The 14,204-nt window shown below is 39.1% G+C and overlaps 1 protein-coding gene across 2 annotated transcripts in view; it reads left to right on the top strand.

Annotated features, from left to right (window-relative positions):
• The first annotated feature begins 2,912 nt into the window (after nucleotides 1–2,912).
• LOC146488929 (adhesion G-protein coupled receptor D1-like) overlaps nucleotides 2,913–14,204 on the top strand; it is a 14,749-nt gene continuing 3,457 nt past the window's right edge. Inside the window, exons 1-7 of one of the 2 annotated variants that reach the window (XM_085114764.1) lie at nucleotides 2,913–3,089; nucleotides 9,593–9,661; nucleotides 10,771–10,913; nucleotides 11,469–11,563; nucleotides 11,691–11,768; nucleotides 12,224–12,398; nucleotides 13,190–13,386. In XM_085114764.1, coding sequence (XP_084970890.1) covers nucleotides 9,607–9,661; nucleotides 10,771–10,913; nucleotides 11,469–11,563; nucleotides 11,691–11,768; nucleotides 12,224–12,398; nucleotides 13,190–13,386 — 743 coding nt within the window. In that variant the 5' untranslated portion in view covers nucleotides 2,913–3,089; nucleotides 9,593–9,606. Of the gene's footprint in view, nucleotides 3,090–7,429; nucleotides 7,571–9,592; nucleotides 9,662–10,770; nucleotides 10,914–11,468; nucleotides 11,564–11,690; nucleotides 11,769–12,223; nucleotides 12,399–13,189; nucleotides 13,387–14,204 lie in introns of those variants that run through there. The other variant, XM_085114773.1, reaches the window with a different exon arrangement.

The following is a 14,204-nucleotide window of genomic DNA, read 5'->3' as shown; positions in this document are numbered from 1 at the left end:
GAACGAGGTTGGAACGAAACATCTCTGATGACGATCAATCTGCGTCCAGTTTATTTAAAAGTGAGACTCTTCGCAGATGACTTAGAAGTGTCAACTCCTCGTGAATCTTCCGATTTCCCGTACGGGTCCTCAAATACCCTGGACAAAAGCAACTTTTGATCGTCCTTTATAATCTGACTAAGATTAAGCCTAAATCTTCCCAAAATCCACAGCAGTTTGATTCCCAAGCTCACGCCGCGGTTTCACGGTGCATTTTTGTGAATTTCTCACCCAATCAGTTAAATACATACGTACTGAACCGGTATATTTTGTGGGAACGTGGCGACGTTAATTTTTTATTCTTATTTATTTTTTTTTTTTCGGAGGAGGAGGAGGGATCGTTGGGGAGGGGGTGGGTCGATTTCGGCCATTGGTTGCGAGAGCAAACTGGTTTGATGATGGCACACAAGAAAAAGATCTCCAGATTTCAGATCTCAGAGAGGTTTTTATCTCTGAGACATGATAGTCAAAGGCCGGGTTTCGCTTACTCGAAAGTATTAAACGAAGATACGCAATGAACGCAAGCAGTTTATGTTAACTTTAAGAGTGCTTTCTATTTGCCGGAACAGGCCGGTCTGGCTGATCAGTAAACCTAATGCGTCCTTTTCAAGGGATGGTGCTGCAAAATCTTGAAAGTAATCACTCCGATAATACTACGCGTTATTTTGAAGAAATTCGAGGACCACAATAAATTACGAATTGACCGGTCTGACCGGCCAGTTCCGATAAATGGAGCGGAGCGCCCTAAGACGAGATCATTACCTCGAGTAAAATGCAATATGGCGACCATGGCGACCATCTTTGTCGCCATTTTGGATGACGTCATAGGCTCCCCATCAGCGCCATAACCAATAGAACGTTTTCGGAGCGTGCCGTTTTCGTTTTAGCCCAACGCATCAAAATTTTTGCTTCCACACTGCAACGCTCAAATACGCTGATAAGAGAGCGAGCAAATGGGCGCGCTTCCGCTGTTCGTAATTCAAAGACGTCAACGTTTCCAGAAGCCTCTGTTTTAAAATATCTGTAACTTAAAGCAGCGCTTTCAATGGAAGTGATTGGCGTTTTCGCCTGATCGTTTTAATTTGGACGTAAGACCAAAAAGCATCGAGAATCCACGCGTTTTCAAACGAAAGTTGATTACTGTGGACGCGACCTGAACCGAGTTGGGAAGCCTCACCTGAGATTGGTTTGCACAAGCCATAAAACCGATACAGTCTACTGCATAATCGAGCGAGGTTAAAAACCCGACGTAATGGTAAGGGATTATGAAACGCGATCATGTTGAGTTACTTAAGGACTTGGGAATTTCTTTAACACTAGAAAGTCTAAAGGAACCAAGTGCTGAAAAACATCACAAAAAAGAGAAGTAATTTAATTGTGTCCGTAATAAAATATCTCGGCCATTGCATGCTAAGAGTCACGTTGTCAGAAAGCATGCATTATAACTCACTGACATGACGCGCGTGACGTAGGGCGCATTACGTATGGCGGTATAATCAACTCGGTGAGCCAATCATGGCGTTCGTATTCATTTAATCATTTTTATAAAGGCCGATACGGAAAGATCAAAATTCAGTCATTAACCTAACAGAGATCAATTTAGGTCAGAGATCAACTTGTAAGAAATTTGTCCAAGCCGAAGATTAGACAAAAAGTATTTGATGAATCAAGTTTCACATTAAAAATGTTTCATATATTCATATTTATTGAATCAAGTTTTCCTAAGAATAGTACTCCCTCCGCCTCCGCCTCCTCCGAATGGGATGCTCCTAACACAAGGTTTAGCCCACTCCTTTAGCAATGTCTTCGTTATTGCCCGTTATTCACCTAGGTGGTGAAGGAGCAAAATGTCCATTCCAAGGAGAGAACACGATGGAAGATGTCATTTTCCCAACTAGTCATCCAGTCTACAGAGTATGGCAGAACTCGACAAGATCTCGCGCGTGCAAAGGCATCAGATTACTGACGTGCATCCCGTGCAGTACGATCTTGGAAGTTGCCCATGCGCACTGAAGAGTGCGCGTTGCTACTGGAGATTCTAAGTCCCAGGGGTAGAATGATATAGTTTCGTTTGCGTGTAACGTAGAAAACGCTTTTTCTGAAGTTCTATTCTTATCATATTTATTAATCAGTAATATAGAACAAACGTTTTTAATATATACTTAAGTAAGAGTGAAAATTTAACATTCTGGACGGTATGTCGTAGGGGCTATTTTCCAGCAAGTTCCTTCAGTAAACAAAATTTGGCGTTCATCATGGAAAGTTTGGCGTGCACACACAACGTGTGTGAACAATACTCGCGCGTGCACGGCCATATTCTGCGGACTGGCTAGTCATCATCACGTCAGATCAGTATTTGAACAGCTACATGACAAAACCAGTCCTACAAATGTAGACCAGAGGCCAAAGTAATCTTATAGCAGAAGCAGCTTATAAATTTTGCAGAAAAAAAAGTAAAGTTTATTATAGCCTTGCCGCATGAGAACGGGTCAGATTCTGTGTGGAGGGGAGGCAAAAGCCGATTTTCCCATCGCAACATGCTCTATGGTCCTCTACTAAAGGAACCTGTGAAGGGACAACTGATCAATCTAAAATCATATTTCATAGTTCTAGCTTTTACTGTAAAGTAAACAAGGAATCGAAAAAAGCAATTCAGCCAAACGGTCAGATATTCGAGTAAACAAATATTGTTTCAAAAGCACATCCGTTTGATTTTCAACCACTGACATTTCAACAAGCCAATGACAAATGCGCAAAATTTTTTATTGTATTTTTGCCGAGAATGTATTTACACAGCAGTCTGCAACTGTCGCAAGTGCCACTCAAATGTGTTTGAAGAATTACTGAAATTTGCAGTTTTCGATCCTAAAATATTTTCCTAGCAATTTGTTGCCAGGATATCAATATTACTCAGTTAGCTTTTCGCATTTAATAAGTTAGAAAGGGACAAAAGACCTTAATCGCTCGTTTGATAAAATTTCTAAGCTTTGTAGAAATTTTCCGCTAAAACTGCATTGCGACTCGAAGAAGTTCATTTCATTTTTAACAAGGTAAGTGACTATATCATTTCGATCGCTGGTTTCTAAGAATGTATTTTTTTCCACTTTCTCAGTTTAATTCATGCGATTTTTAGCTCATTTGGCCTGATAGTTTTAATTTTAACTTAATGCTTTAAACGAGGCGATTGCAACATCATCGGGAGTATCCTATTATCATTTTTTTTCAAACTAAAGACCATATTCATATCCTACAAAGCCAAACGTATAAAAAGTTTATTTAATTCAATTTAGATATTTGACGAGCTAAAACTTTTATAGCATTAATGTGACAGAAATCCCAATATAAAAATCTTCCATAATTCTGTCAATGGATCTTTTATGGCGAAAGCGGTGTTTTCTTCAGAAGTTAACATAAATGTCACTCAGGAAAGCTTGCTAATGGAAATTTTTTTTATTCGATTCAGTTAAATTTCATAAGCACATCTGAACTGGATCATACATAACGGCTTCCATGAAAAAAAAGCTTTCAGTTACTTTCCGCTGTATTTTTCGAAAAGCTCTGCTCTCTATTCAACTACAAGAACTCAGTCAAGGCAATGAACAGTTTCCTTTACGGGTTGTATGCTCCTGTAATTTCTTTAATTCGTTAAGAACTAGAAGTGTAACCATTCAAATGAAAGCTACTGAGCAGCTCTTTCCTGAACTGCTGTTTGCTATCCCGTAGATAGTAGTTCTCACTTTTGAATTTGTGGACGAAATCCTGAAGTATGACCATTCAAATGAAAGCTACCGAGCAGAACTTTCCTAAGCTGCTGTTTATTCTGTGGATGGTAGCTCTCACTTTTGAATTTATGGATTAAATCCCGAAGTATGATATTTCAAATGAAAGCTACCGAGTAGAACTTTCCTAAGCTGCTGTTTATTCTGTGGATGGTAGTTCTCACTTTTGAATCTGTGGATTAAATCCTGAAGTATGATATTTCAAATGAAAGCTACCGAGCAGAACTTTCCTAAGCTGCTGTTTATTCTGTGGATGGTAGTTCTCACTTTTGAATTTGTAGATTGAATCCTGAAGCATGATCATTCAAATGAAACCTACCGAGCAGAACTTTTCCGTGGTGCTCTTTATCACACGGTGGCTCTAGCTTTTCACTCTCAGATTATATCCATCCATGGTACTGCGAGTTTTTTTGTTATATTTTTAAGATGGATCTTGGAGAATTATTCTCTGCTTTTGCTTGGAAAACTCAGGCTAGGACTAAGTGGTTGTGGGTGATCAGTTGATTAAGTAAAAACAAATGACAACAGTCGACCGCGACTAACATTCAGCCCTTGTTTTATTATACTGTACTAAATAACTGAAATCGATATAAAGGTGAAACAACTGACGCGGGATTTCTCCTTCTACTGGTGGTACAATCAGCGAACAACAAGCGATCACTAGTATTAAAATAGTTGATTCTCTCCCTCTTAGATTCACATCAAGGAGCCATGAACCGTGTGATATCAGGTCTCAGTTTTAATTTTTAGTGTTGAAACTCATTCAAATGAAAGCTCCACGATGTGGTAGTTGGATTTGAGATTTTAATACACTGACGTTAATTGAAAGTTTTAGTTTTGAAATTTGTTCGAAGGGTTACTTGAACTCACGAAAGATACAGTGGAACTAACGAAGTGCCAAAGGACTAGGGTAATTGGTTCGTTCAGCGAGGGTTCGTTATAACGAAGTTCTGTGCCATAGATTTTAAAAGGCCTGACTGGAGAATATCGTTCGTTATACCGAGGAGTTCGTTAATTTGAGGCTTGTTAAATAGAGGTTCCACTGTACAGCGTTAACTCTATTATATGAATTCAAGAACCAAACTTACAAGCCGCCAATTGAACAGGTGCAACGTAAAACTGATTACGCATCAGGGATTCCACATCACATCAAATTACCCTTCGTGTTAGTAAATCTGTCCAAAATAGACAAGTTGTCTGCAATCAGTAACCAGAACATGATTGATGGAAATTCAATTTGCCCTTCAAATTGCGGTTAATTCTCGCAGATTGATCTTCAGTAAATGGCCAATATATTTCATTTCCTGTTAGACGTTTATTTGTTGTAAATCACACAGAAAGTAATTACACAAAACACCAAATAGCAGTTAGCTAAATAAAGGAAAATTAAAAAGTGAGCTAGCAGCTAGCATTTCGTAAAACTAGTTAAGAGCTAGTAAATTCCAGGATTAAAATTCCGTTTCCTCAAACTTTCTGAAACTTAAATTTTCACCTAAATCCGAACACTGCCGCCATAAGGGTGGGCACTTGTTCGAGATGGGCGCTAATTCGAGGGCGGGCGCTTATTATTTTCCCAACATTTTCCGCAAGCGAGGACATTTTTAAAGAATAAAAAAACAAGACAAAACAAAAGCTAACATAAACAAGCCATAAGCAATATAAAAATTCATTGATTACCGTACCTAAAACCAATTTTGGAAATCAACTGACTTTCCTCTTACTTCACGCTGGGCAAGTACAGAAATGTTTTTTTGTTGTGAGGGGGTGGGGTGGGCGCTTATTTACTTTTTGGGGTTTCAGATTGGGGTGGGCGCTTATTCGAAGGTGGGCGGTTAATCGAATAAATATGGTAATATATTTTTTAATATGGCATGATTTTTTGTCATATTTTATATGTAATAGGTGTAATAAATTTTAACGAGTAACAGCTACATTTTCTGAACGTGTAATACAGTGCCACGTTGATAAACGTGTTCTAAAGACCTAATTGTTTGAGATTTGCTTTTGATTTATAGACTGTAATGTTAAATTTGTTATTACCTTTTTTTATCAATTATCACATACTGTAACGCGTAGGCGATCATTTAGTTTTTTTTTTTTTGAAGCCCTACGCAGTAGCTATGTATATTTATTTATTTATTTCATTTATTTATTTATTTCATTTATTTATTATTTAATTGCGCAAACGAACAGGGAAAGATTGTTCACCCTTTCAGACACACGAACAAGTAAAATTTGTCCAAACATTTGTCCAAAAATTTGTCAAATTTGTTTGTGCTGAACCAGCTCATACGCTGGATAACAATTACAGACATTTCACTCCCTCTGAACAGAGCCTAAATTAAAAACATGGAATAAGGTGTACACTGTATTTCAATATCAAATGCATGTATCGGTTTCTTCGATTTAAAAATTAGGAACCAGTCGGTAAACTTTCTACCTGAAGATTTCTAAGAATATATTTTGCTTGTATTGTTTTTGCTTTATTTTCTTCAAATATTTGTTGTTGTTTAATTTTTTTGGCTATGGTTTGTTTATCTGTCTGCGTGTTTGATAAGTACTTTTATTTTTTGTTTATTCTTTATTTTGTTTGTTTAATTTTCTTTTCGTTATCTTTTTGTTTGCCTCTTTGCTTGTTTCTTTGTCCGCTCGTTTGTTTGGATGTTTCCCTATCCTTGGATTTTTCTGGTTTTATTTGTATCCCGGTTTGTTTATTTCTATCTGCCCGCGTCAGCCGATGAGGCCGACGTTATTACGCATCACCCTTTGTGACGCTCGGCTATAATTGGTGCATTTCAATCCTCATAATTCGGACGAGAAACTGTTCACCCAAGGAGACCGCAAGAAACTACGACTTTGAATAAGTCCTTTGCTTCTATCAGTTCCAGTCTGGTAATAGTACATTCGGAGGACTTCGCATTTATTTATTTAGTTTTATTTATTTTTCTATTTTTTTTTCTCTCTATTTTTTTGGTCCCCGAGAGAAAAAAAAACATTGAGCTCTTGCTATGCACAAGGTTAAGTAAATAAACTCGGATATTCGCCTTATCACCATAGATCATAACCGACCCCAGTGAACGCTCTGACTCTGAGCTATTTCTCACCTAAAGTGAAGTTCAAGGAACCCAACCTTATCCGGCCAGAACTCCAAACGACTGATAAAAAAAAAGTCTACTGGCTATCTTGAAACATGATGGTATTTCTGAAGAGTAAATAAAATCGATCTGAAACGTTGGCGTTTTAGCATAGTTCGTGATTGACATGAATGCTCTAGTAACCTGCTATTTCTTGCCTTCCTTAAGTGCACTTCAAGCAAGGTACCCTCATACGACGAGTTCCAAACAAATGATAAACTTTTTCGTCAACGAGGTCCTTAGTAAAAAAAAATACAAGAGGACGGTTTTTTTTTTTTTTTTTTGGCGTTTTATGTCTATTTCGTCATATTTTAGGCTTTAGTGTACACTCTACCACTGAGGTAATCACTTCATTGTGTTTTGAATGACATTTCTAAATCTACTTTCACCAAAAAAACAGCTGAACAAAGAGAACGACAGATGCCAATTACCCGGTGTCGTTCGTTGACTGCATTTTAGCTTCACTGCCGACATCCGTGACCGCACAAACGTACTTTAAAATTACCCCTCATATAAACGGGCCAACGTTTGGACACGCAGTTTATAAAAAAAAAACCAAGAGACTTTGTTTCTTTTCCAATAACAGTCAGGAAAAGGTGCGAAATCTGGAATTTAAAGGTAATCATATTTTATGTTCCATTGAAATTATTATTGTATTCCATTTAAATGAGCTTTCTGTTGCCTTTTATTTCTCAGTATAACAGAGGTAAAATAAAAGTGTTCTGGGCGTTTTGAATAGCTTATCATCTCCCCCAAATTTAAGGTATTCAAATGCGTTATCCCTTAAAATTTGTTGGTTCCAATTTTTTGTGGGGCGAGTTTCAATTTAAAAATAATAAGGTTTGGCGTAAATGGGTGCTTTCTATTGACATTGCAAAAATTGAGAATTAATTTCTTTCGTAAAGGCGATAAAGCCGCAATTTAGAAATTGCGACTATTCGTTGACTAAGGGTAGTCCCTGGGAAATATATATGCCGCAACAGTTTCTCAATAGCACAAGAACTTGGCAGAAGCAATTATTAATTCGTGCCAAAAAGAGCTCAACTGTTAGAACGTCCCGGCGGCCAACTCTTACTTTGAATTTTAACTTCAAATGTACATGGGCTTGTTAGAAGGTGTGATTTTTAATAATCGGGAAACTTCAAAAGTAGAAAGGTACACGAAATAGTATGCATGGGATTTCATCTACAAACCCTAAAGTTAGAACCGCCTTGTACAGCAATAAACAATACCACAGGAAAGTACTGCTCAGTAGCTTTCTTTTGAATGGTCACACTTTAGGATTTCACCCACAGACTCCAAAGTTAGAACCACCTTGCATGTACAGCATGATAAACAGCACCACAGGAAAGTACTGCTCAGTAGCTTTCATTTGAATGGTCATACTTTAGGCTTTCATCCACAGACTCAAAAGTTAGAACCACCTTGTACAGCATAATAAACAGCACCACAGGAAAGTACTGCTTAGTAGCTTTCAATTGAAGGGTCAGACTAAATGTACACGGGCTTGCTAGAAGGTGTGATTTTTAATAATCCGGAAACTTCAAAAGTAGAAAGGTACACGAAATAGTATGCAGTGAAGCAAATTCAGATCAAGATTCCAACCAAGAAATTAAGGTATAGTGGGAAAGATGTTTGCGCCAAATTTTGGATGTTGCCTAGTTGTTTAGCAAAAAAAAAAAGAGTACCGTGAAAAAAGTATCTTTCATATAAATACACTTTACAGACTCAAAAGTTAACACCGCCTACTACATAACATGATAAACTGTACAACAGAAATGTACTGTACAATGGATTTCGTTCATTCTTAGACCACCTTGTGTAGCATAAAAAAAAAACGCCGCAGCAAAGTACTGCTCAGCAGCTTTCATTTGAAGGGTCACACTTAAGGATTTCACCCACAGACTCAGAAGTTAGAACCACCTTGTACAGCATAATAAACAGCACCACAAGAGAGTACTACTCAGCTTTCATTTGAAGTGAAACGCTAGAAGCATTTTCTACAGCATAATAAACAGCACCACAGGAAAGTACTGCTCAGTAGCTTTCATTTGAATGGTCACACTTTAGGATTTCACCCACAGACTCAGAAGTTAGAACCACCTTGTACAGCATAATAAACAGCACCACAGGAAAGTACTACTCAGCTTTCATTTGAAGTGTCACACTTTAGGATTTCATCCACAGACTCAAACGCTAAAAGCATTTTCTACAGCTTAACAAACAGCACCACAGGAAAGTCCTGCTCAGCAGCTTTCATTTTGAATGATCATACTTTGGGATTTCATCTACAAACTCTTAAGTTAGAACCACCTTGTACAGCATAATAAACAGCACCACAAGAAAGTACTACTCGGTAACTTTCAATTGAATGGTCATCGGATATTTTATGTATTTCATCGACAGACTCAAAAGTAAGAACCACCTTGTACAGCTTGATAAACACCATCACATGAAAGTACTGTTCGGTAGCTTTCATTTGAATGGTCACACTTTAGGATTTCTACAAACCACCTTTACGGCATAATAAATAGCACTACAGTAAAGTACTTCTCATGCAGTAGCTTTCATATGAATGATCACAGTCTAACTTTAAAGGCTATAAGGTCTAACAAAGGAGCCTGTTGTTATTTATCTCAGCATCATTGAACTCGATGGAGCCATTATTTGGGCGACTAGGGACACTTGTACTCATTGGACTGCTCACAGGTAAACCGGATAGCAATGAACTGCGTTTTATTTTATTTTATTTTATTTTATTTTATTTTTGCTTGGATAGACGATACAGTTTCTCAAAAAAGTCACGTCTCTACCGCGCCGCGAAAATCGCGCGGGTAGCCACTCTTGCACATAGCAGTCCCACGCAGTCGTTTTTCGGGGACTCGTATTTGTGGGGAGGAGGTAATACGAGTCCCCTATTAAAAACGACTGCGTGGGAGGCTATTCTTGCGCAGGGAACGCGAAAAATACGCACTTTGTCACGAAAAGTTCAACTTGTTTGAGAGTTCCTCCAGACTTTATTCTATGATTTTTTGGTCGTTGTGCGAGGACGTGCCGCATCTAGTCGCCTGTGCGTGCCAGATAAAAAATCGCTCGTTTCGCCGCTGCTGTTGAGGTCCTTAAAGTGACAACCCTCCAAACCGTCACTTCACCGCCGAATAAAGCCTATGAAGCGACCGTGAACGGCAAGAATGGTTTTTATCAAGAACTACTGTCCTTATAATTTTAACAATTTGCATTCATGCCTACGATAACGGGGAATGAGATCATGAATGACAGCAACTCCCATCATACCCTGTTGTCCGATCGGACACCTCTCTTTTAAACTGTGAAGAACTTTTGAAGACACACATTGTGGAGTAGTGCTGAATGAATCAGTATTACTATTACAGTCAAGAAGCAAAACCATTGTTGCGATGTCCTACAACCCCGCACTTAGCCGAACGAGACCATGTATTATCCTGTCGCCACTTACAAACTAAACGAAGATGTAGAGTTTCAAAACGATGATGTGGGGGTGATTGCGGGTAGGTTGGCAGTCCGGCTTCACAAATCTCCAACGAAATTTACTCCTGGCTACAGGATCTTCCTTACTCTAGCTCCATTTCAAAATATAATGCAGTATTCCAATTTTTTGTCTGTTATTTCACTCGCTTTCCAAGGTCCCCCCCTTTTCCTAGGTCCTCACCCCCCTTCCCACCCGCCTTCCTTTCCCCTCCCTCTTTTTCCGGTTCTCGCACGTTTGACTTCAGTGTTCCTGGACCCCTATGACACCCCACAATAATTCGTTTAAACTGACTTAAAATCTGTGATGATAGGTTTTGGTGCAGGAGAGAAAGTGTCAGTCCATTTCCACGCTTCTGGTGTGATTTTGAACCATAACTTCACAACAGAATTCTTCAAGAAGGACAAGAGAGACTGTGAGTCATGCAAAACGCTTGCTGCTGACGTTGAACAAGGGGTGAGTTGTCACATATTATTACATGTCACTCCGTTTGAAAAATCACGGCTGTTTACAGACCCTCTGGGTTGGATTTAAGGGAGTGTAAATAGGCCACTGTGCATAGTCTAGAGTACATCGTTATTGCGCAGTATTATAATATTTATTACACCCATTTTGAAATCACTGGTGATCCTTGCAATCTGATTGGCTCTCAACAGTGCAATTTATTCCCAACTTGCATCATTTTTTGTTCTAAATCGCATCCTTTCTTTAGCCCATCAAAATGGAAATGAAGTAACAAAAATAGAATATTAATATTGACAATGATACTCTGTGATTTCAAAATAGATGTAATAAAGTGGTAATTAAACTTTGTGTCGTGCAATTTTGGTCTGAAATCATACTTGTGAAATCATACTTGTGATTTCAAACAAATTCGCGCTGCGCGCTCGTTCGATTTTGAAATCACGCGTATGATTTCAGACCAAATTGCGCTCCACTCAGTTCAATTACCATTATATATCGTAGCTATTTATCAGAACGTTGCTAATCTTTGTCGTCTTGATATTTCAGTTTTGGAACATGTTTGACTTCTTTGTGAGAGTCAACATTTTTGGAAAGTATAAGTCAACCTTACTTAACAAGACGTCTGAGGGCATTTTCTTCAGGTAGGAAAAACACGCTGTCTTTTTAGACTGCATTTCCTTGTTTTTTCTACAGTAATTTAAAGCCCAACTCATACCTCTGTTTTCGTAGCTCAGTGGTTACTTTCTTTGTTTTTGTTTATTTTTTCAGACCTCCGTCACTTGGTGGACAGAAAATCAACTCAACAGAGGATACGGCTCTTAATCCTGACACTCTGCAAGAAGAAACGTAAGATAACAATGAGTTGAGTATATCATTTAAAAACAAGGCACCAAAACTAATCGTACAAATTAGTAACATGGTTAAGTACTTTTTACCTGTTGGCAGGACCTCATGTTTTCCCGCGTTTTCCACAGGCCACGCGTCCTCTCGCCCTTCGGACCGGCTGCATTTTTCCCGCGCTCTTCATCGCCTACGCTTTTTCCCGCGCTTAGCACCAGAGGAATGTTCTCGCGCGTTTAGCACCACCTCCATGTTTTCCCGCTCTTCGCTGTGACTAAATTTTTCGCCACCGCTCGGGCCTAGTTGGCCTTTTGGCCAGTTTAGCGTCGAGTTATGTTTAGTGCATGGCTATATCTGTGCTTAACTTGTTGTGAAAATTGTCAGCACATCAGTAAAGGATGAGATGTTATGACAATACCCCCTTAACTAGTCCGCTTTTTGTTTTTGTTTTTTTGTTTCAGGGGCGTTTATTTCATCATGGTGATGAGGCTGGATATGAATGTAACAGATGCTTCCAAAAGTCTTTACGACCTCAAACTTTTGATTAAAAACTCCTGTTGGTTTTATCTCAGAAGTGTCAAGCATTTTGAACTATATTCAACAGTTTTCTTGAACAAAACAGCTTTTAGTTTTGAGGTAAGTGTGGTTGTGCGCAGGTTCATATAGTAATTCTGGCCAAAAACGGCGGATAAAGGAATAGGCTAAAAGATAAAGCAGGGAGAAGGGATGGCGCAGTGGTGAGAACACTCGCCTCCCACCAATGTGGCCCAGGTTCGATTCCCAGACTCGGCATCATATTTGGGTTAACTTTGAGTTTGTTGTTGGTTCTCGTCCTCGCTCCGAGAGGTTTTTCTCCGGGTACTCCGGTTTTCCCCTCCCATCAAAAAGTAAACCAGCATTTCCAAATTCCAATTCGATCTGGATTATTGTCAAGCACTTTATCATGAGCCTCTGGCTTGCCGGAGATTGCGCAAGCACTCTCCGGGTTATTGACATTAAATTAAAGTAAATTACTTTACTAGTACGCACGGTTTCTAAGGTAGATAGAAAAGGAAAATACGAGTTATATTACCACGTAAAAACACTAGTAACTGACAGGCATGATAAATACTTAGTTACAGAAGACTCTTGAACCTCCAGAACTGGAAACATGATAAGATGAAACTTCACACACTTCACACTGAAAGACCGCCTAGAAAACATGGCGTCCTTCTTCACACATGTCCTTTATACTGCGCGAGTCTGGAGAGTCTGGGTATTAATCTAGCGAAGACCGCTGAACAACGAAAGCGAACAACAGACTCCAGATTGGAGACAGACTGGAATCTATAAGCATAATTTCCTGTTACGTACGTTGTGACACCTGCACGTTTCTGTGCAATTTTTAATTATTTCGAAGTTGAAATATTGTTCTTTGATCCTTGAAGGAAATTCCCGAATCAATGGTGACCAACTACTTGGAAATTTTGAGACAGAAGCATGGCTTTACGTCCCAAACAATTCTTAACAAAGGTTCCGAAATTTCAAAACACCATCAAAAGACACTAGCCGCAATATCTTACGTGGGGTGCGCTTTATCTGCGGTGGGGCTGACGTTGACAATCTTGACCATCTGCCTCTCAAGGTATAAAATATCATAATGGACCGTTTAATAACGTACTTGAAACCTATAGTTGTTCAAATACTGAAGTTAACAGCAGACACTAACCAATCAGGGCATTTCAAAGATAGCGGGGCACGTTAGTCCGACGATCGAGAAAGGAGTGTGAAAAAGCGCAATCTTCGAACAGCGGTCGGCGAAGCAGCGCACCGCAGTACTGGTCTGAGGAAAAATTAAACGTGACGCTTTATTTTTCTATCTTATAATCGCGTCTCGGGGATTTCCCGCTCGTATGAAGATCACGTGATTCTCGATTGTCGCGTCGCGCGCTCCATGCCTGACTATTTGAGGGCGGTGCCTACTTTTGTTAGTGCGCATAAGTTCTGCGCATCTCGAGATACTCGGGTTTCCTATTGGTGGTGCCTACTAAAGGTGGATTTCCACTATCGCGTAAATTTTACGTGCGTACAGACGTGAATTTAGCTGGCTTTACGTACATAAATAGAATAAGAAGCGATGTATGAGTCGCGTGCGTAAACGTAAAAAGTTGAGTGCTGTTCAAATTTTTACGTTTACGCACGCGGCTCATGCATCGCTTCTTATTCTATTTACGTACGTAAAGCCAGCTAAATTCACGTCTGTACGCACGCAAAATTTGCGCGACAGTGGAAATCCACCTTAATACAGCGATATTTTTGCGTGGTTTCAAACTATTCGGAGAAAGCAGAAATTAGTAAGTGCTCTAGATATAAAAAGGGAAAATTGGGGGTAACCATGCATTTTTCAGAGAAAATAGAGCTTCAATTGGAAAAAAACGCCATACATCGCTTTGTTTTTTACAG

This window comes from Pavona decussata, unplaced genomic scaffold (genome assembly GCF_977016875.1).
Source record: "Pavona decussata unplaced genomic scaffold, jaPavDecu1.1 SCAFFOLD_8, whole genome shotgun sequence".
Taxonomy (NCBI): domain Eukaryota; kingdom Metazoa; phylum Cnidaria; class Anthozoa; order Scleractinia; family Agariciidae; genus Pavona; species Pavona decussata.
The sequence above is the reverse complement of the archived record's forward strand: the minus strand, read 5'-3'. Positions and strand labels throughout refer to the sequence as shown.